This window comes from Apostichopus japonicus, chromosome 11 (assembly GCF_037975245.1).
Source record: "Apostichopus japonicus isolate 1M-3 chromosome 11, ASM3797524v1, whole genome shotgun sequence".
Taxonomy (NCBI): Eukaryota; Metazoa; Echinodermata; class Holothuroidea; order Aspidochirotida; family Stichopodidae; genus Apostichopus; species Apostichopus japonicus.
The window spans coordinates 25843637-25858681 of record NC_092571.1 but is presented as its reverse complement, the minus strand read 5'-3'; the positions used below and the strand labels follow the sequence as shown (position 1 = coordinate 25858681).

General features: G+C 35.9%; 2 protein-coding genes across 11 annotated transcripts in view; one reads left to right on the top strand and one right to left on the bottom strand.

The window, feature by feature from the left end:
* LOC139976197 (tumor protein 63-like) overlaps positions 1–6188 on the top strand; it is a 39670-nt gene extending 33482 nt beyond the window's left edge. For all 9 annotated transcript variants that reach the window (XM_071984712.1, XM_071984708.1, XM_071984710.1 and 6 more), the window contains one exon: positions 398–6188. In XM_071984712.1, the coding sequence (XP_071840813.1) occupies positions 398–643 (246 nt within the window). In that variant the 3' untranslated portion in view covers positions 644–6188. The remainder of the gene's footprint in view (positions 1–397) is intronic.
* Positions 6189–6679: 491 nt separating this feature from the next.
* Positions 6680–15045, bottom strand: part of LOC139976196 (chloride channel protein 2-like) — a 50303-nt gene continuing 41937 nt past the window's right edge. For both annotated transcript variants that reach the window (XM_071984707.1, XM_071984706.1), the window contains 2 exons: positions 14713–14799; positions 6680–14063 (listed from right to left, as the gene is read on the bottom strand). In XM_071984707.1, coding sequence (XP_071840808.1) covers positions 13983–14063; positions 14713–14799 — 168 coding nt within the window. In that variant the 3' untranslated portion in view covers positions 6680–13982. The remainder of the gene's footprint in view (positions 14064–14712; positions 14800–15045) is intronic.

Genomic DNA, 15045 nt, shown 5'->3' with positions numbered 1-15045 from the left:
TCTCAAATCAAAGCCCTGACCTCATCTACTACCCTTGTAGCAGAGGATAAGCCTTGCAAAGACAAATCATTGAAGCATACACACCTTGGAACTTTTGTGTGCATTCTTTAATTTACGTTGCGTACACTTTATTATGTAACTTCTTAAAAGACCTTACACTACGTGGAAGGGTTCACATTTATAGGCAATAAAAATAAACATAAACTATGCATCCATTTTGTACATGAAGCAGTCCATTCTCTAGTCAGATTATGTAGTCTCTTTTCAAGAATTGGCAGATATTGTAGTAACAGTCTAAATGTTCTTTGTTTCATAGTCCTTTTTGTTTGAATGGAATATTTTAACGAGACAGAAAAAAACTGCTTTGCTCAAAGACGTTTCTCTTCCTTTTTCGCAGTTCTTCAACGAGACGGGCATACCGAACGAGGATAGAGAGGCTCTTTGGAAGTGCATACTGGAATGTAGGACCAACCTTAGGTTGAAGTGTACACCTCCGCTTCAGAGCGTGAGAAGTAACACGTCGACCCTTAGCAACCACAGCCAAGGCTTGAACTCGCAGGACCGAGTGGTGAGGGCGACCCGATACACTCTGAGACAGACCCTCTCGTTCAAGGTGGAGAACACTGAACACGATGAAACTTGAGTACTCGTTGGATAGACACAGGGACTAGTGTAAATAGATCTATGAATATTCATATCTTAATTAACTATTCATCAGGTCCAGTGGCAGGGATCTTCTCGAAATAATCATCGCATCAAATGGAGCAATGGCCAGTTTAATGTATCTGTTTTCAGGTCATGTGTGTTCCATATTAGTTTCTGGACAGTTCCATTGCTTTTTCCTCCCCCAAAGTCCAGACAAAGAGTATCAAGTTGGTTGTCATGTGATCCTCATTCCCTTTATTTATGATCAGCTCCAATGAACATATCTGTTTAAAAACACCAAAAACTCATGATCAAGTGACTTCCTATGTCAGGGATTCTCCATTGGCAGCCCGCAGGCCAAATCCTGGCCTGCAAAAGAATTCAGTTTTAAACCTGCAAAGAATGAAAGAACAACCCGTGGCCTCTCACATGTCAAATCAGGGTATGCAGATCCTGAAATCTGAAGGGCTCGATTCCCTAACTCTAACTGGTCTACCTTCCAAATTACTCACGTTAGGTGTATGATCAGATTTGGATTTTGTAAGGCAATTTACCCCCCCTCCTCCCCCCGCCCCCCCCCAAACCAATGTTTTCTTTAGCCCTGGTGAAAAGTTTATTGAGACCCCCTGTCCTTTTGGGGGTCTGTGCTTCAGAGTTAAAGGGGAACTGTTATTTCTTGTTTCCAGTCCCTTCTGTTGATGCTTTTATGTTTCCATAACAGATTGTTTAATAAACTGTTTATGAGAAATTATCACAAATCACATCATCATGTTGAAAATTTGTCAAGCCAAAGCTAAAGTTCTGTTGAAAATGCGGAAGTTATCGACAGATGTTGATAAACCCGGTGTAGTAATTTGATTCATTGCAAACACTGTTGTAATGTCTTTTCTACTAAATGAGGAAACAGGTTGAACCATTTCGATGATTGACATGTGCTATATATAAATATAGTAGTAGCAGCCTGGTATAATAGTTGCCACCAAACCTTTCAAAATTTCTTGCTGCTGGGCAGCTGGAACCAGAAACAGGTTGCAACATCTGTGTTATTTTGTAAGTTGTATTGATAATTGACAAATAAATGTTTCATAGTGATAATGCCAAGTTAAGGAATACCTTGGACTTTTTAAGTTTGTGCCAAAATTGACAATGGTTGTTAATGGATCACTAATGGCCATTGTCATTCATTTTGTTTCTAACAAACTTGGGTTTCTTTGTTTTGGTAAAAACAATGTGTTATTGTCATTATTTCAGAAAGGGTGAGAGAGAGAGACAGGTGGGGACATTTCATGGACCACTGTTTTTAAAAGCAGATTTTTTTTTATGTAATTGTGAAGGACACAGGAATTATCAGGTAACAAGTTTTCCTTCTCAAGTGTTTCAGTTTATTGTTGTAGGGAAATGGTTAGCTTACAATGTGGTTTGGACTTCCAATGCAAGATGAGGTTTAATACAAACAGTGCGTGGAAAATTTCAAGATGCTGTTAAAGTTATTGTAAAAGTCATTAAGATTGATCTAGATTATTAATTTTAAAAAAGAGAATAATTAGTTGGATATCCTTAACGATATCAAGCAAGAAAAGCATATTTCTTGTCTGACCGAAAGGAATAGAAAATGAGCTGGTTTTATTCTTTGCTTTGGAAGGGTGGGTCAATTTGAGATGAAAGATAAGATATATGGGTGACTGTGACAACGTTCACGAGCTTGTAAGGATACCTTATAATAAGCAGCTGTGTTTGAGGTCGATTTTCATCGTTTTCATGTGTTAGATCTTTAAAGTGAGTGTTGTCATGGTTACATATTTAGGACACTACCTGTTGTCATTGTATTCTGACCCAGACGTCCTGGACTTAAGTTAAAGGCACAAACATCTTCATGTTAAGTTCAATTTGTCCTCGGTTATTTTAAAGAGACAGCGTTTTTTGGTTTATGTGAAGACTGCATTGGATACCACATATCGTAAAAAGTTAAAGACACTGTTTACTCACTTCATGTGGACGGCATTGATAGCCCAGACAGTCTGAAAATGAATGAGTGTCCCTTTAAAGTCAATGCAAACTAACTAGCTTTAAAGAAACAGCAAGCTTTGTTGCTCCAATTGGAACGAAGGTTAGAGAATGAGTTTGTACAGGATAGATTGAAGAAAGATATCCACCATAGTAACCAGTCCTGGATGTAATTACTGAGTAATGAACTTGTGTGCCTTGTATGGACTGATTTATATGATGTGGTGTGTACAGATGGAAAGATTCAGTATTAACAGAAGTGGCCTTTGTAGTATTAGATCGTAGAATTAGTGCTATGATAGCGGAATCGAGTAACCAATTGGACGATTCAAATTGAAAAGAGCTTGATGTTAACGAAGCATGGAATAATGACCTCATTCATATTCATAGAAAAAATGTAATTCAGTCAGTTGAGACATTTCTTGGTGTCTCGTACCTCTCTGTATGGTACTGTCATTGAATGCATCACAGTAAAATCTTACTGACAATATGAACAGAGTTTAACTGAAGTCTTATTTAATAGAAACAGGATATAGTTATTTGATCTCATACTGTACAACCGTCACTACAATTGTTGTTGTTGTTTTGTCAGTCAATATACTGCTCTGAAGTGTAATATAAAAACAGTGTTTTACAAAGAGAAAATTGTCCCAATTGGGTGTGAATATGAAGGCTTTTTTGAGAGATAAGAATTTAAGTGAGATTCAGCAAGTGTTGTAAAGGATAGGATGTTTTTGTTAAAGGAATTAATTTGTCTTGTAGTAAATGTATAAGTAGGCTTGCAATGATCTGCATGAATCTTTTTTTTTTGTAGTTGAATAATCAGGTCAGTCATTTCTAGAAGAGAGATTCATGCAGGTGTTGCTACGCATGTCTGTATTCCATTGGTTCCTACTCGTGGCAATGAATATTCATTTGACAGAGCTGACCAATCAGCACAATGTATAAAATGTAGAATCATGACTGAAGTATATATATTGACAGCATAGCATTTTCTGGATTTGGCATTGAGGTTCACTTGCACAAAATATAAAGCTGATGTGTGAAGCAGTGTTGTTGAATATGCATAAAGTTTGCATACAGGTAGATTATACAGCAGGTTATAAAAGGGGGGCTTGTTGTGCCTTGCCTGAAAGTGTTGAGGTATTGTGATGTAAAGTTTGAATGTAAGGTGCTATGTAAGTATTGATATGGGCATTACAAATTAGAGGTTTATGCCAAATGCAATTTAAAATTAAGCCATGCACTCTCTTTTTGTGAACTGAGAAGACATAGAAAGTGTGCTCTACTTGCTGTCACAACTGTCACAGAAATGCACACATCATGACTGTCACATGCATTCAGCTGTCACAGAAATATACAGCAGTACTGTCACTTGCTTTTTATTGGACATTGTAATTATCTCATCATTATTGTTTGTTATCTCTGGGTAAGAAAATGTCAAATTGTGCTGACATGTGGTATGCACTGTATCTATAGATCATATGCTAGTTCAACTTGATATGAATGGTATCCATATATAGGACAATAGTAAGTTATGGTTCCAAAGGTCATGGGAAAGTAGTATTGTTTCCAAGTAGTATTTGTTATAAAGTATGGTTGCATCTTAAAAGTATGACATAGAAAACCTTTTCCCTTGTACATGGAAGTGAAATGTTTCCCTGGTCTCAGCATCCCTGTGTCCAAACCAACATCCCTCCCTTAACCTGCCTCTTTCTCCTCCCTGAATCTACAACTCCCTAACAGTCTCTCTACCCTAAAGCTTGCTTCAGAGACCTGTGGTTCTTGTAATTACCTCTTTAGTCGTCATCGGTTAGGCTGTTAGGCAACAAACTCAGGGTCATGTCTCAGAATCATACACAATTAAATACAGGTTCACTGTGGGCTTGCACTTTTTCACATTTTATATTGGTTTGATAAGGTCAAGGCCCGAGGGCCTTGCGTTATGTGTGACAGCAGGGCCATACACATGTACATATATTAAATGTCTAGTCAACATATGTAATTGTCCACTGATATATGTCGATGAGTATATGTCTTTACACACACATATATTATATGTGTAGGCCTATATATATATCGACACATAAATGTATATATGTGTGGGTGGGTGTATGCATGTGTGTGACTCTGCGTGGCAGCATACTGCCAAAGACAAATGTGTGTGATGGATATTGTACAAATGTATACATTTTCTTAAGACATTTTTGATAATATTTTTAAGTTTAAGAAGGAAAATTGTCTTGAGACAATTACGATTTTGTTTTCACCTATGTTGTCATTTGAGTTTTCCCTGTAATTATTCTGGGTGTATAAATCAGAAGGTAAACAAGACGTTATTGCAACACGTTACTGTCTGTTACTGTCCGACACGTTACTGTCTGCGACACGTTACTGTCTGTTACTGTCTGTTATTGTACACGTTACTGTCTGTATATTAAAGCAAGGATTAGCTATGTATAAACGAAACCGAGCTAACTCGTGTTCAGTCGCTTCCAAGAGTTTCGTGGTTCACTATTGTATTTTCTTATCTCTCAGTAAGGGTATGTAACATACAACATATCCTTTCCATGACAGTAAAATTTAAGGGGGGGGGGGTGTTATTATTAATGGCCCTTATGATTGATGTCCCTTTTGTCTAGGGATTTTCGTAAGCTGCATTTGACATTAAATTGTTGTTGAAAGACAGTAGAAGTGTAAATTAAAATCTTTTATCATCAACATTGTAACAGTAACTATAATGACATCAGATATACGTTTCTTGCGGTTTCCAAATGAAACAAATATTTCATTACAATTGGCTTTGTGTTACACAGAGTATTCTGTATTGCATTTGAACTTGTTAGTAATTGTGCATTAAGAATACCTAAATGTATTAATCCATATAGATGGAAGATTAAAGTGACTTGGTCTGAAAGACACAAAATCCATATCCCGGCTAAAAAACATTATTTTTTGTTTTAAGCTGAAGATGTCTACCTTGTCAATTATCCTAGTGTTACGTGGAAGAGGTGTCTTTTGAAATTATCAAAAACTTTATTTGTATAAATGAATTTAGTTATAGAAAGATGCCTTGTGGACAATTGGATGGTAATGGTTGGTACTGGCAAAGTGACCAATCTTTGGGGGTAAACTTAGACCAACCAATGGGTTGAAACAATACTGTACAGTAATGCTATCATGCCCATAATCTTCAAAAGGCTCCATATTTTGCTGTTGATGTCATCTGTAACACCGTGATGGACAAACAGGGAAACATCTTCTGGCAAATTCAACTGGACTTCTCTGGGTTTAATCTCACAAAGAAGTTCAGTACGTTGCGTCAAGGAGTGGTCGCATTTTGGGTAGATACGGGGCAGATACGGAGTGTTGCATGGTGGGTAATCATCTAACAAGATTAGGAATGTTGCATATTGGGTACATGTTGCCTATTATTGAACATTGATTTTCATGTCGGTTGTATTTAAAAAACAGGAAATATTTCCATTTCTTCTGTAAATAGTAGTTCTTTAAAATAAGTTGTGTACAGACACCACCTACTTGTGATTGTTTTCTGTCATATTTAATTGTTCATGTTTGAAGTTACTCACTACCAGAATGTTAGCACCCTGGATATTGTGTGGGGATAGGGGTGGGGTGGAGTACTACTCGTTTTTGAACCATCTTTCATCATGTTACAGCATCTTACATTTGGATGAACATTGATGGCTATTAAAGAAATATATGAAACTTAAATGGAAATTAAAACCTTTGAAAACATGTACTTTGATGACAATGTCCCAGACTACAGACTGTGATCCATTCCTTGGGAGAATCAAGGGTTTAGGCAGTCAGATGTTGAGATAGGGATTTCAAAATATGGGCTGGAATATCTTTCTCTTCCATATAAGTGACACATTGTGTACCATCTGAATAAATTATCTATTTCAGAAGGAAGAAACAGGCTAAATATTGGGAACTTTAAAAAAAGAAAAAAAGTTAAGAAACAAGTAAGTCTTCAGTTATGGCAAAAATTATGCTTACACCAATGTTAGATATCTCTATATATATATTTCTCTCTTTCCATCATTCCGTGGGAGAATGTAAACTTTTGTCCAACAAAGATTACAAACAAAAGAAGCAGAAAATAAAATATCATACTGTCCTCAAATAAAAGTGTTAACGTATCCAATTTTTGTACGACCTTAAAAAAAGAAGAAGTTGACCTTAAAGTAGTTTACCTGATCAAGAAGTGTGACAAATTATTCTTCACATTAACATCAGACGTTCTTAAAAAAATGAACAATCCCATCACCAATTTTGCCAAATTTACTCACTTCTGAACGACTCGATTGGTTTCGAAATGGAAAATAAGTTATGGCAGCCAATAAATTGTATTGCATAATATAATGAATATGCATTCAGTAAAATATGCATTTGGCAATACTTCTAAAATCATTGGAAATCAATATCTAATGTATCTAAAGAATATTTTGGTACAAATGAACGTGCACATATATTGGTGACAGCTTAGGACGGTTCCAAAGTTTTACAAGTATTAAAATCCATGGCTTCATGAATTGAGTATCGTCGGTTAATTGTGTGAGACCGTGTAGCCAGAAATGAACTCTGAAACCATCGAAGTCCAAGACCGAGTAGCCTTACTTATGTAGTACTTCTATTATAGAAGACACCTTTAATACCAGTAATTTTGTTGGCATTCTCGGTGTGAAGAAGTACAAAGATTCTTGGTGAAGTACAGATAACGGTACGACCATAAAAGAGGCAAAAACTTCTTCTGCATGAATATTCATTGAAACAAGGACCTCTATGACAGGTACCTGGTTTGTACAGTATCATTTTAGATTTCATGATATATCGTTGAAATCTATAAACTAGCCTATACCCTACAAAACAAAATGTCATACATTGCCTACATTATACATAGCCTACTTTGTATATAGAATAAAAGAATTGGGGAGAGAAAACCTCGTCATTAGATTGTTAATTCCTCAACTAATTTGCAATCGAGAAGAAATCATCTTTGGATTCGTAAGGACCAATTGCACTAGTCGCAATGAGTTAAAATTGTTGGCCAAAGAAATTTGGTTTATTAATATGTAATTTAAGGGATATGGTTCACTACCCAGTTGCATTAAAGGAGCTTTCTGAGGTTTGGTTTTCTGACCTTTTTTGTCTAACCTACCAAGTCTTGCTCAGAAAAAGACAGCAATTAATCAAAATTAAGACTCCCTCATCCCTCTCCCTTGGATTTTTGTCACCAAATGAAGTTTCATATGCAAGTAACTTTATACAGCGTTCCATTCAACATTCTCAGCATTTACGTCTCAGTGTCAAGCTCAACACATTTTATGCGAGTGGAGTAACAAAGATTTCAAATTTTTCTTGTATTCCTTCACCACTTGGAAGACAAGCTCTCATGGCCTATTAAACTTGTTTATACAAGATTCTAGTATCTTATGGAAATGAAGCATTAATCAAAGCAGAGTTGTAACAAGTCACTTAAGTTCATGTTCCAGTTGAGTTATATACTCAAGTCACTGTTTTATCATCCATAGTAAAAATAAAAGTTGCCAGACTCATTCAGGTCATTTGACTTCTGAAAATTCAGCAACTTATGTCACAGAATCAAAAGTCAATTGAAAGAGCTGCTTCAAGATAATTCTTGGAACACTTCCAACTAGAGGATCCCTAATGACTTTTGAATAATATATAAATGAATGATACATAATTAGTGTTCATGATTACCATCCCAGATAATATGTAATTATTCACCCTATCAAATATTCAAGGGTAATGTTAGCTTATACGGGTATAGTATTTAGTATGGTTATAATGTCTGTCATTGGAAGCCCTATAACTGAAAAGGAAAAGAAAAATATATGTTGGAAATTTGTTACCTGCAACATATTACCTGCATCACAAATCCAGCGCAGGTTACTACAAGGTGTGACCTGTACCACATAACCAGCACAGGTTACCACAACATATTACCTGCATCACAAATCCAGCACAGGTTACTACAAGGTTTAACCTGTACCACAAATCCAGCACAAGGTACCACAACATATTACCTGCATCACAAATCCTGCACAGGTAACCACAGCATATTACCTGCATCACAAATCAAGGACCACTCATCGCAGTAAGTACCTGCATCACATTTCCAGCACAGATTACTGTAACATGTGAACTGCATTGCTTAGCAAAGAACCAATCACCACAAGTTACTTGTATCACATATCCAACACAGGTTTTAATGTTACTTGTATCACATATCCAACACAGGTTTTAATGTTACTTGTATCACATATCCAACACAGGTTTTAATGTTACTTGTATCACATATCCAGCACAGGTTTTAATGTTACTTGTATCACATATCCAACACAGGTTTTAATGTTACTTGTATCACATATCCAACACAGGTTTTAATGTTACTTGTATCACATATCCAACACAGGTTTTAATGTTACTTGTATCACATATCCAGCACAGGTTTTAATGTTACTTGTATCACATATCCAACACAGGTTTTAATGTTACTTGTATCACATATCCAACACAGGTTTTAATGTTACTTGTATCACATATCCAACACAGGTTTTAATGTTACTTGTATCACATATCCAACACAGGTTTTAATGTTACTTGTATCACATATCCAACACAGGTTTTAATGTTACTTGTATCACATATCCAACACAGGTTTTAATGTTACTTGTATCACATATCCAACACAGGTTTTAATGTTACTTGTATCACATATCCAGCACAGGTTTTAATGTTACTTGTATCACATATCCAACACAGGTTTTAATGTTACTTGTATCACATATCCAACACAGGTTTTAATGTTACTTGTATCACATATCCAACACAGGTTTTAATGTTACTTGTATCACATATCCAACACAGGTTTTAATGTTACTTGTATCACATATCCAACACAGGTTTTAATGTTACTTGTATCACATATCCAACACAGGTTTTAATGTTACTTGTATCACATATCCAGCACAGGTTTTAATGTTACTTGCATCACATAGCAAGTACATGTTCCCATCTGTCACCCATCCAAGCCAGTGCTAAATATTAATGTTATATTCAGTCTACCTTTTATATCACTTAAATAACTTTGATGATATCACTATGGTAACCACTGTGTCAAAGTTTACAAAGAAATCCTTGTGGAAGATCAAAGCAACAGATTGGCACCATTAACTGAAACTAAACTTAGATTCACTTTATTTATTATATCCTATCCCATCACATTGGAAGACTGGATTGTCCCTATGCAACAACTAAAATACTTTCCTAAACAACCAGTGAAACCTCGAGCAGCCAGCCAACAGGTCTAAAACAGGTAATCACTTGATGAGTTGATACACATAACAGAGGGTCCTCAAGAGGTGGCCTGCACCACAAACCTGGCTACCAAAGATGTCAATCCAACATGTCAGAACATGCCCCCACAATCTTGTACAAATTGGAGAACTATGAATACCCTTACAAGGCCCCCACACATTGAGCACTCTACTGGCCTAATATGCACACAGCCCAACCTTTGTGTAGTAGCAAGAATCTGATTCAATGTGGGCTCTTTACTCCAACCAATGTTTCTTTGTTGGCCCTCATAGAATTGATTAATTGATAAACCCCTGCCATTTTACATGCATAAACCCTCATTTTTTCTGGCATATATACATTAATGACGCCTTTGTTGGAAACATTGGAAGTATAGTGGCGACTTATTTCCAATGTATTTGGGAATGATGATGATGATGAGTGACCAAAAAACAGAATATTTATGTCTAAACGCAATGGTTATGCCATGTTACTGCCATTCTTACATGAACTATCTGTATTATGTGCAGGGTAATATATATGGTATCATTACACACATGGCATGTCAAAGTACTCTATCATTGTCCACAACCAATCATACATCAAACAACATTTCTTATGCTACCAATATAACTCAAATGAACCAAGTTACGAAATTCTTTTCATCCGAAACCAAACAAAATGTAAGTAAAAACATAGATATGACCAAATGAGGGATAAAAGTGCAATGCACTGTGGGTAAAAGTGCAATGCACTGTGGGTAAGATATACTACAAAATCTAATATACAGAACATCCTGAAAGCACAGAAAACTTTAAAGAAAAGAAGCAAAGAACAGGGAAACAGCACCTGACTTTATATTACAAAGCCTCAAATTAGAGTTAAAGATACAGTGGCACTGAAGGGACATAAGAAGTAACACTAAGTATCTAAATAAATCAAGCATTTGGAATTTTGATATATGAAATTTTGAGATAGGACATCAAAATTACCAGATAAAAATTCAAACTCTTAGAGAACAAAGGGTCAACATTTTGACTCGAAAAAGCAGAAAAATTTAAAGAAATTGGAATTTTTATATGAAATTTTGACATAGGACATCAAAATTACCAGATACAAAATCAAACTCTTAGAGAACAAAGGGTTAACATTTTGACTCCAAAAAGCAGAAATTTGAAGACAGCATTTTTGTTTATATATCTTACATCCATTCTGGACCACTGTGCTTAGCCATTTGTCCATCAAGTGACTGAGTATATCTGTCCTTTTCACCGTTTACTTTCTAATGTCAAAATAAAATAAAACTGTTAGCAAACTGCGTATCCACTAGAGAGCCTGTGTAAGAGAATGTGTAAAAGTAAGTTGGCCTGACATTTCGATCCTGCTAGGATCGAAACGTCAGGCCAACTTACTTTTATACTTTCTAATGTAGAAGATACCTTGGTGGTATATAATAATGTCTGAATTTTTTGGCCCTATGAATATTCATGTATTATGATTACAAGTATTAACATACTACAAATATAAAATCAATATTAGCAAGCTATAAAGTGAGTGGTCATACTGATAAATGGCTGGAATTTTTAATTTATAGTTTCAATGTCGACATAATTATGTTACATATATCTTACACGGATGAAATCTCTTAATAGCAGTATCACATCAGAATGTGCAAATAAAATAAAACTGTCAATTTGCTAGGTGATAAATTTCTGTTTTGTTCTTTTTATAATTTGTAAAACACTTTACAACAGACAGTAAAGAGACTTTTATAACATTATGGAATTTATGCATAAATAATAATTGTTTTTTTAATATTTTTATATACATTTAGGTGAATATGCTTGCTTCACGTTATAGTGATGCAATAATTATGCCGGTGGGAATGTCCCATAGTAGAATGTCGGGCCATCGTTTCATTTCCATAAATAAGAAAATGACTTTTGAGCTCAATACTGTCCTTAATTTAATACAGTATTTCCCAAATTGTTGTACACACAATATAATCAGTTTTACCTGGATTTTACAGGAAAAGGCAACATGCTATGTTTGGTTTATCAAATGATTATTCCGGTGGCTGAAGTCTGATTGCTTATTAAAATTGCTGGGAATTTCCCACAACTATAGATCAAAACTACATCCTTATACCATGTTTTCATAATATATGCCTATAAACATACCCCATCAGTATCTCAGCTATACGTATAATCAGCAAGCTTGGCTACTAGAATGACCTGGTCATTTCATTATCTTTCATCCGACTTGTCGTACTAGTACAGCAGCATGAGTAAGAGTACAATTGACATTGTTGTGTACACAAGTACAAGAATCAAAGCTTACAGTCCGTAAACTATGTGGCAGGATCCGGAAGTGGGTCACAACAAATATTAGGTGGGTCCCGGGATTTGAATTTGTCTACAGTTTTTGGAGCTGGCTGATGTAGATAGATTTGGCTATGTTTTGAACAACAAGTCCATAGTACAAACTTGTTTTCATGCATTGGAGCATTGATTATGGGGGTTGTGGGGGTGGTGGTGGGGCAGGCGGATGGGGTATGTATGTCCTCATGGAAGATAACGAGTGGTGGGCTATTTGAGGTTATTTTAATGTCATTCCCTTACCCTGTAATTCATTTGAGTATATGCTTTAGTAAAGTGTTGTTTTTGCATCTTTCAGGTTTTATGCAATAAATATGAAAAACCCTGGACCATTCCTTAATAACTCCTCCTTGGATGTCCACATGCTACAAAACTATGCACATCAACTAAGACAATAGGCGTTTTATTCCACTGAATCTATGGGAATGTTTTCTTTGGTAATTATGATTCTTCTTTTTTTTCTTTTTTTGGCATACATCATTCATTTTCTCTCTCAATATACATATATACATTTATATGTAATATTAATTCCCAAAACCATTCGTATGTTTGGTTACATGTATGTACACAGGATGGCAGATAACAATTATATAACCTATATCATCATGATCTACAGATTGTTATCTGTTGTTTAACTCTGCTCTTTACCTTCGAGATGAAACATAACATATATGCAAGAATATAAAACCACATTTACATTTATTATTATATAAAATAAGGGGTGAAACTTGTGGCATATTTGGTGGGTCCTTTTTCTCACACTCTGAATCAGTAAGACATTGGCAGTGTAATATTTACCGGAATTTTTTTTTAATGAAACAGTCCCAAAAAACAGGGCCAATGTGTTCAATTACAATTTATGACAGATACTCCATGACAGAGAAGCAAATCATCAAAAGATAATTTAAATATTCCACATATGATAGTCAAAACTATTTGATTCTGTGTGTCATGGGGACACCAAGCCTGTTTGCAGAGGTTGTACCTTTTGTTTTTGGAATTTAAATCTTAATGTAGCAACAATGTAAACGGTACATCTATGCTCCAAAATGAGAAGATTGCATCTGCATGATCATCATCATAATCTATGAAAGCTGACAGATAACCTATCATTGCATTTGCCATGGAATAATTATATATTCACTTCTCGATTCATGGAAAGAGTAAAGGATGTTGCAAGGCTACAATCACTTTCTTCCAATGCTAAAACCACTCCAAACTGTCCTCTCGTACCATGATGTCAAACACTCGTACTGACAGTATTATAAGCAATTCCTACCTTTATCTGACAGAAACAGGGATATGCATACTGCTAATACTGTCACAGTATGAGTGCTTCAAAAATACCAAATCGAGAAAGAAAAAATTGACCCAACTGGGTGAGTTAAGATCATGACCTTCGTTTCCTTCATCCTCTCATCGTGTTGTCATCTTCCTCTTTTAATCCTCTTGATCTCTGCTGGCAGCCTTTTCTATCTCGTTTCTCTTTCATCCCTTTCTTTTTCAGTCTCTCTGTCTCAATTCTTCTCCTTCCTTCCTTCCATCTGTTACTCCTCGTCTATCTCCATCTCTACTCTGCCTCTCGATTCAGATCCTCCTCCTGTGGTTCTAGTGGTGGTTTTCTTCTGTATCTGACCGTGATTTGGATTGACTTCTGTATCGGTTGGAATGTTCTACTGCTTGGCGAATCTAGAGGTAAACAATGAGACAAATACAAGAAGAAAATGAACCAAATTACATAAAAAATTACAACTGTTGCATTATTAAAATAAAATAAACACAAAAGTACCAAATGTTTTGGTGAATGCTATACATACATGCATTGATGATATTTCTAAGAAGTATTTTACCTTGCCCTCCTGCCGTCAGCCCCAAATACCACCCCTTCACCCCCCCCCGTCCCCGTCCCATCTTTGACTATTTTTATTAAAAGGAGGCTAGGTCTAGATACATCTGATTATAAAGTGTAGTAGGCTTGGGCAAAGTGGGTCTGTTTCGAAAATGAGATTTTCTAGTGTCAGTGCAAATATGACAAGATGCTTCACAAGAGGAACATGCAAGTGTGTAAGAACTCATGACACTTTATTGCAACATAGATTTCTTGGGTGGGTGGGTAAGTGGGTAGGTGTGTGGGTTGGTTGGGAGGGGTAGTGGAATATCCCCCTATGGAAAGAAATGTGTTACCCTTGGGAGAAAATGGTAAAACTATTCCCTCATGACAAGACACTAAGCATGGATTGTTACTTGATGTGACTGCAGTCAACCATGGTCATAAAACATTACAAAAAAAAACACAAAAAAAAATCATATTTCTTTATCAGAAGAACGAAATGTTTACCTCCTTCAAAGCCACGATACCAACTAATCTACCCAGGGTGGTGACGTAGGCGTGGCTGAGACCCAGCAGAGAAAATAATGAATGGACCTGAGACAGGGAAAAAAGAAAAGAAATCATATTAACAAGAGCCCAATGGGCACTATGGCTCCTTGCTTAATAATAAAGTGTTGCATGTCATCACCCAAATATCATAATATTTATGCCCACATTGTACCAGCTATTGAACCAATAAATGTAATCCAAGTTTTATTTTAAATCTCACCTTTAATGCACTGAAAATGAGTTTTACTGGATGCTCGATAGATGGGATTAAGTAAAGCATTCTACATCACA